This window comes from Elaeis guineensis, chromosome 1 (assembly GCF_000442705.2).
Source record: "Elaeis guineensis isolate ETL-2024a chromosome 1, EG11, whole genome shotgun sequence".
Taxonomy (NCBI): Eukaryota; Viridiplantae; Streptophyta; class Magnoliopsida; order Arecales; family Arecaceae; genus Elaeis; species Elaeis guineensis.
Genome location: NC_025993.2, coordinates 181,996,133 through 182,004,820, shown reverse-complemented (window position 1 = coordinate 182,004,820; position 8,688 = coordinate 181,996,133). Strand labels below are relative to the sequence as shown.

The following is an 8,688-nucleotide window of genomic DNA, read 5'->3' as shown; positions in this document are numbered from 1 at the left end:
CTATTTGTTGCACCCCAAACAAGGTAGTTGTTCATATGTAGTTATGAATCGGCTCCACAAAAAAGTATAACAATTTAGAAGATTAGCGTGCCCCCTTGCACAGATCTTGCAAGGATCGTGATCGTGCACAGCTCTTGCACAGATCTTTATAAATGTTTAAATATACTTCCATTCCTTGTATCAAATATGTTTCTAAAAGTCAACTTTATTACCATAAAGCAAATCATTTTCCAATTTCTACTTATGCCCCACCAGCTAAGAGTTGAGTATAGCCACGGTCAAGAAATACTTCCTATTTACATGGTCATCCTCATTTTCCTCTTTTTTTTTTTTTTTTTTCCTCTCCTTGCATTCATCAAACATGCTAAATTCTTAGAACCAACATCAATTGCCATTCCCACTAATGTTGTTTGAATGGCTAGTTATATCAACCCAAGTAAATTTTTGCATCAAAACTTTGTCCTTGCGGTGACTATTAATTATCTCTAATACTTGATCGAAAATTCATCCCAAGTTCAAACTTCAATTATGTTTGGATAATGCTTAATCTTGGCTTGACCAAGTCAACTAAATGTGTTTATTCTCGTCCCCTTCATCAACCAAGAACCATCTTTTGGACCACGTCCATTGGAAGGGTTTGGTCCTTGACTGGGAAATTGGGACCCACCCAAAGCTGGGACAAGCCCTGCATTTGAAAAGTGGCAAAAAGCTAATGGCGGACGCAACCATAGGCTGCTAAAAAAGCTCATGTCTCGTGGACATAGTGGGCCGTCGGTGACACTCAAAAGCGAAAAATAACGAATAAAAAATCCCAGACACGTCAGCATTATGACAAATCTTATCCATCCCCTTTTCTTCTCCCTTTCTCCCCCTTCGAGACTACGTCGTCTTGTTCTCATGGTTTGTACGTATCACGATATTCTCGGGATAACTTATTCTACTTGTCACCATCTCATGTTATTTAGAGGACGATGTTGGTATTCTAGACCATTGGATTAAGATCTCATGGTTGTAAATTTATAATAATTATATAGCGTGAGATTATGGGACTAAAAAATTGAGACGTCCGGGAAGCCTGCAACGTTTTCCGTGCCGTGGGCGGTGCGTACACGTGATTGTTGCGTGCCTTATTTTTTTTGCAAGGAGATATTAAACAGCTGGGAATTTTTTTGGCCACCCGAAGAGAGACCACGTGCCAAGAATCTTCAAATAGAACCGAACGCCCCCAACCAGCCCATGAACCTATTTGATGCCAAAATATGGATCGTCTAATGCGCAGGTGATTTTATTTTAAGTAAAAAGAAAATTAGATAATATCTATTGTTTTTTTTGTAAGAATGATATCTATTGATTTTTATAGAAAGTATGTAAATAAAAAAAAATATGGAAGAAAAATTTAGATTTGATGTTATGGTTGAAAAGAAGTGAAAGAAAATGTGCGAAGCAACGTAGAAAATAGGACGGTCAAACACGTTTTGTATATAGACGTATCAAGGAAGTTTGTATTATATGACAGTGGTGGATTTATAAGGCATTATATTTCACAAGAAAGAATGTATTGATAAAAATAAATTACTGTTACATATCTTCACATGTAAACAAGATAGGCTATAGTATTGATCGTTTAGAAAAACAGCTCTAAGAACATATTTGGCTGCAAGAGAAAAGTATTTAATTTTTTAAAAAAAATCAAAATTTTTATTTATTTTTCTTTGAAAAATATTTATTAATTTTTTAAAATAACTTTTAGATCTCGGACAGACTTTTTTTTTATGAAATTTTTTATTTTTCAATTTTTTAAAACTAAGCATACGTGAATCTAGTTGGTTATTTTTTTCTTTGGGATGGAAATAATATAAGTCAACAAAGACCAAGGTCCTTGATGGTTATTAGAATGTTAAGGTAATTTTAATAATTGATATCTTTGCTTGCAAGCCAATAAACCCTTTTGTTATGATTTTAAAAATCAATAAAAATTAAAATAATCTCAATTTAATAATAATATTCTAAATATCCACGAAAGATTATCCATATACACATTCCACTATTTGACCAACCAAACAATAACCATGTTGGACTCAATAAACTAGTGAAACAAAACCAAGTTTCCTTCTACACTTTCAAAATCTTAACGAAAAATAAGATAATATGGAAATGCATATGAGAAAGTACTTGTTATGGCAGTTTAAATGTTTAATTTAAGCCATGGTATTCCCGTAATTTCCTTAACCCTAAGGCCTACTTTCATACAATAATTTACATTTTAAAATACCTGACCTATAATTAAATCCAAGGACCAAGGCCACCCACCTCGTCCGCACTTTCCTCCCATGCGTCTTTTATATATTCCGCCTACCTCTCCCATGTCTACCCCCTCCGCGTAGCCGCGTTTCCAAATTTGCAAGCAAATCCCCTTCTTCTCGCAAGCCGTTCATCTTCGCCGCTTCCCACTTTTCCACCAATCCCTCTTTCCCTATTTTTATTACAGATAGGTTCATTTTTGTTACAGATAGGTCCCCAATTTCTTTCACCTAGCTCCTTGGATACTTAATTTTTTATTAGTATCTAGTCCCTCGTCGGGGTAATGGGTGCCACGGGCCCCATGGTACTCTCCGCCACGGTGAGGCCCTGCTGCCGTCTCCTCCATCTCTTCCCGAAATGCCCCTGCTCTCCTGCTTTCTCCCCCTCCGTCTTCCCGAAATGCCCCCACCACTGCCTTGCCGACCTCCGCGCCCTCGCATCCTGCCGCCACCGCCGCTTTTCCCCCTTCCGCGCCGCCGTCGCCCCCGCCCCCTCCCCCGACGCCGCCCCCTCCCTCCGCCGCCTCTCCACCTCCGTCGACCCCGTTTCCAGCGACAAGGCCTTCGAGCGGATCTACATCCAGGGCGGCCTCGCCGCCGTCAAGCCCCTTGTGATCGAGAGGAAGCAGGAGGGTGAGGTCAAGGAACCGGCTCCGGTGGCGCCTGTGGCGGCGCCAACGGAGGCGGCTCCAGTGAGGGAGGAGTCCGAGTTGGAGAAGGAGGCATGGAGGCTGTTGAAGAGAGCGGTGGTGAACTATTGTGGGAACCCGGTGGGGACGGTGGCGGCGGATGATCCTGGGGCACAGCCCCTCAATTACGATCAGGTCTTCATCCGGGACTTCGTGCCGTCGGCCCTCGCCTTTCTTCTCAAGGGGGAGTCGGAGATCGTCAAGAATTTTCTCCTCCACACCTTGCAATTGCAGGTATAAATGATAAAAAAAATCTGATCTTTTTAAGCAAAATGTTGATGCAAATCTCATCTTCGTTTCCTATCTATTAACCGATCCTTTTCCTTTCTTCGGATTTTTTGAAGGTAATTTGTCCCAATTATGCTATTAATCGATCCTTTTCTTTTCTACGGATCTCTTGAAGGAAATTTGTCACAAGTTGTGCATTCCTCCAGGGATTTGTAATTGATTTTGTCGTCATCAACTTGATTGAATTGATTTTGTTACAATTACTGTTTTGGTTGAATCAATCTCCTGTTAATTTGGTGGGAAAGATTTAATCATATCCTTTTCTGCTTCTTTCTTTACGAAAAAGGAAAAAAAAAAAAAAGAAGAAGAAAAAGACGCTGGATAAAAATCGATCCTGATCATATTTTTGAGTAAATTAATGAATCAGATCTGTAACTTTTTCTCCCCCACCCCCTCCTTGTTCTTTGAAGGTAACTGTTCCATTTGAGTGAAGGTAACTTTTCTTTGAATCAGATCTGCACAATCATATCATGCACAAAAAAGGGGATTTTTTTTTTCGAGTTCCATTTGTGGGTCAATTTGTCAACAGTTTTTTGCATTCCTCGGGTGCCTTGATTTGCTTAAGTCTCTTTCTGGGTGGAGATTGCTCGTTACATGAGTGTGTTTGTGTGTGCGATTTGTTACCACAAACAACTTAGAAGCATGGAGCATTTCTAATGTATTTTATTTTGCTTCTTCAAAATGTTAATTTTTCCGTTATCTGATACTCAGAGCTGGGAAAAGACTGTGGATTGTTATAGTCCCGGACAAGGTTTGATGCCGGCTAGCTTTAAGGTTAGAACTATGCCTATGGATGGAAGTAATGAAGCATACGAGGAGGTTCTGGACCCTGATTTTGGCGAGTCAGCCATTGGGCGTGTAGCCCCAGTGGATTCTGGTGAGTCTGCTGTGAATATTTCCATGATCATTATAGTCGCACGATTAATCTAGATTTAAATGCAAACATGACTTATGAATCTGATTGATGTTGGAAGAAATTTAACTCATACTTCTTGTTTTTGACAGGATTATGGTGGATCATCTTATTGAGAGCTTATGGAAAGATTACTGGGGACTATGCGCTACAGGAGAGAGTTGATGTGCAAACGGGCATTAGATTGATCCTAAATTTATGTTTATCAGATGGATTTGACATGTTCCCTTCTCTACTAGTAACTGATGGCTCTTGCATGATAGATCGGCGGATGGGCATCCATGGCCATCCTCTTGAGATCCAAGTAAGTTGGGATACTAATTGAATCTTCTATTTTGGAAGTTTCATGTTTTAAGCACTTACTCTCCTAATTTACTTGAAATTTCACAAAGAAGGGGAAAAGGATAAAGGAAAAAAAGGAAAATGGAAAATTAAATCATAGCATGTAACTTGAAGCTACATAATGGTGCTTAGGAGTAACTTTCTTGCATACAGAGTTGTTTGTTTGATCAGGCTGGTATCCGAACTCCTGGCTTTCTGGGTATATGAGTGTTTATTATTTAAACATCTAAAATAAAATCAGATGCCTAACAGATTGCATTGGACATCCTGTTTTTCTGTACACTTAAATCTGATGGAAACAGGTGAATGGTCATGAAGTTATTTTCCTTGCAAAAGTAACAAACATAGGCTTGTAATTTTTAGGCTTTTTTTCGAGACAAAAATGAATATTAAGAAAACTTTTAGAAGTTCTTTTTGCATAATTTAAGCCTCTATGAGGCATTGTGAACGATAGCATGTCTTATAACTGGATAGGGCAAAAAACATCTGCTGGTAGGATATTTTTTTCAGGTGTATAACCTGTATTTTTCCACAAGTAGAATAAACAAATCCGCTGGTTGTGGTATTTTCTAGGATGCTTTTATTGAGTTGATTATTGCTATACTGAAATCTTCAGATCTTTGACTGAAGCAAATCAAATCTAATGCTCATTGTATGGCTTGCTTAAATTATTTTTAAATAGGATAGATAGGTTTAAAATGGTACTGTAATGGCATTTGTGAGACTGCCTGCTTTAAGATGCATGATTTGGAGCGAGGATGTGTTACTAATACATGCATTGGCCACAATTTCCTTGTAGTCACGATAATCTTGGCAGTGGCTCTGCAGAGGGTTATAAGCTTTTTTCCCCCTTCTTTTACTTCCAGAATCTGAGTTTTTCTTTTTTTTCTGAATAGTAAATCCATTGGTTCATCATGCCTGTGAACCAACATAACCATGACAGACCAGTGGCAAGAGATGCAGAAATAACTCTATTTCAGTCTCAGTAGTCCTTTTCGTTCCAGTAAAACTGAATATGGTGTTAGACATGTGTACTCTGTATCTGATAGTGATCATTATATGTACTAGCACTCAAAGGTTGTTGAATTCTATATCTGAAGAAATACTAGCTGTTAACTTTAAAAATATCTCTAATTGTTTACTGGTTCATTGCCTTTTTTGTTCTTGTCAACATTTCTTAACACTGAATGATTAAATGCTGCTTGCTCTGCACTACTGTCATCATTCTATGGTTAATGGACATTATGTATAGACATTAACTATTGCTGTATCAAAAATAAGATATATTACATGCTTGACCAATTCAATTCCACAGGCTTTATTCTACTCTGCTTTACGATGCTCCCGTGAAATGATCACTGTCAATGATGGGTCAAAGAACCTGCTGCGTGCCATCAATAATAGACTCAGTGCATTGTCATTCCACATCAGAGAGTACTATTGGGTGGATATGAACAAGATCAATGAGATATACCGTTACAAGACTGAAGAATATTCCCAAGATGCTACTAACAAGTTCAACATTTATCCAGAACAAATACCTTCTTGGCTGGTAAATTGGATTCCTGAGAAAGGTGGCTACCTTATTGGGAATGTGCAGCCAGCTCACATGGACTTCAGGTTCTTCTCACTTGGTAACCTTTGGGCCATAGTTTCATCTTTATCTACTCCAAGACAAGCTGAGGGCATTCTTAATCTTATTGAAGATAAATGGGATGATCTTCTGGGGAATATGCCCCTCAAGATATGTTATCCTGCTTTAGAATTTGAGGAGTGGCGCATAATTACGGGCAGTGATCCAAAGAATACGTAAGCTTTCTTAGTCTGTGGCCTTTCTAGCTCATTTTTCTGTTGATGCCTTGGTCTTATCCTGTCTGATATGGGATTCTGATATGTATCAGTATTGTTTGCTTGCCACTTAAGTGGCTATTATTTTTCCCCTTGGTTGGCATGAAGCACAAGATACCTAGAAATGAACCATTATGATGTAAATATGTTGGCCAAGACTTTTATTGGTAATACTCATCAGATATTAAAATCAATTCATAGACTGTACCAGCTTTCAAAAAAAGGAAAAATGTGAACTGTCGCTCATTTCTACTTTAAGATATCCAATTATCCTGATTATTTTTGAACTGAAGCAGTGGGGATTCTCCAATATTTTATATTGATTAAGATAAATCAAGATATCAGATTAGATATGCTATATTTATAGCACTTAAATATGTAGTTTTGGAGTAGCTACTTTAATACTTGGCTATTGTCTATCATGTTGTCATTGGGGGGTGTTAAGTACATTCTCTTTCTTGTAATTTCTAGAGTCATCTTCTGTTGAAGGTTTCTCAGTACTAGTAATATTTTGATTCTTCATTGATGATCAAGAATATTTCTGCATCACCTTAAACCTCTAGTTCTTTAATTATCAAAGTTGATAGCTCATCAATTGAAGAATGGGTTATATCAAAATTAGCATGTTAGGTTATGTTTTTCCTTAAGCCACTTTCATGCATTGACCTCAAGCTTCATCTTTTGAGTAGTATTAGTATTATGCATGTTGCAGCTATTGGATTAGCATGTAAAGCATCTTATGCTTTATGTATTGCCACTTGTGATAACATGCCTGCTATTGGACACTGATTTACAGAGACATGGTAGAAAAGCCCTTTTTTCTGGTTTGATAATTGGCAAGTTGTATCATGAGGAAGTTAAATGATTTAGACTTTTCAAATGTATGTTTAGTTCTTACAAAGCTACCCAACTTTATTCACTTTCATGTAGCTACTGAAAAACTGCAAATTAACATTGAATAACAATAATTCGGGAAACATGTGACATAAGAGTATTATCAAAGGGTTTTGTTTTAGCAATATTGACTATGTTGATACGCCTCTCTGTGTTTGATTTGATGTCTGCTCTAACAGTAGATTTGATAATATCTGGTCAATGGGAACCCTCAAGATAGGATTGTCTTAGTTTCTTTTAATGGGAAAAGAAAATATAAATCTATATTTAGAAGATTCTGTCAGCAGATTTTGCATTTTCAAGTTCTAGTCTTTGGAGCACTGGGTTTGACATGTTTTATCTAATTAAAAACATTACTTTGCAGCCCTTGGTCATATCATAATGGTGGATCCTGGCCCACACTACTATGGCAGGTATCCCTGTGTTCCAATGCTGACCCTTCTCTTGCTTTTATCTCCTCCAAACACGCCATGCTAACTGCTCTCATGGTTGATATTTCAGTTCACGTTGGCTTGCATTAAAATGGGCAGGCCTGAATTAGCCCGGAAGGCTGTTGCAGTTGCTGAGAAGAGGCTCTCTAATGACAAGTGGCCAGAATACTATGATACCCGAACTGGAAGGTTTATCGGGAAGCAAGCAAGGCTATATCAGACATGGACAGTGTCTGGATACCTGACCTCAAAAATGCTCCTGGAAAATCCTGAGATGGCATCCATCCTGACATGTGAGGAAGATCTTGAGCTTCTTGAGGGTTGTGCCTGCAGTCTAACCAAGAGTGCACGAACAAAGTGTTCGCGCTTTGCTGCAAAATCTCAGGTCCTTCTATAACCATGCCAGGGTTGTGGATTTGTTGTTTTTTAATGTAGTCATACTGTATAATAGCAGAAAGATTAAGCACAAAGGGATCCATTTGTATTAGAAAAAATGGAACTCTTTGTAATATAGGTGAAGATACAGATTTATTTGTCCGTCTTGATCCCACAATGCGTGCTCCTTGTTTTTGTGGGGCTAGCATTGATGGAGATGGAAGTTGTGGGGAAGGGGGTGGGCCACAAAATTGTGTATAATTCAACAACGACTGATTCATGTTACTGCTAACATATTGTATCAGATTACAAGTCTGCGGGAATATGAAATTATATTGGTTCTTAAAATTTATTTTGGTACTGTGCAGAACGTGTATGGCTTATAGAGTTTTCTGTGAAGTTTAAAGCTTCTTTTAAGGTGTTGTCAGAGTATTTTTTGGGATAAAAGGGGTGTTGTCAGAGTTGCATTGCAATCATTTGAAATATATAATGGTATATAGTTGGAAGCTAAGGGTGTGTCTCTCTATTCCCTCGTATGGTTGGCAGCTAAGGGTGTTGTCAGAGTTTCATGTTTCTTCAGAAAAGCATAACTGATACAACCGAACAAA

The 8,688-nt window shown here is 38.2% G+C and overlaps 1 protein-coding gene across 1 annotated transcript; it reads left to right on the top strand.

The window, feature by feature from the left end:
- Positions 1-2,355: 2,355 nt before the first annotated feature.
- On the top strand, positions 2,356-8,432 carry LOC105039986 (alkaline/neutral invertase A, mitochondrial). The gene is made up of 6 exons (XM_010916347.4): positions 2,356-3,223; positions 3,989-4,154; positions 4,283-4,494; positions 5,848-6,341; positions 7,639-7,687; positions 7,776-8,432. The coding sequence occupies exons 1-6, from the start codon at positions 2,585-2,587 to the stop codon at positions 8,100-8,102; spliced, it is 1,887 nt and encodes a 628-aa protein (XP_010914649.2). The 5' UTR covers positions 2,356-2,584; the 3' UTR covers positions 8,103-8,432.
- The last annotated feature ends 256 nt before the right edge of the window (positions 8,433-8,688 follow it).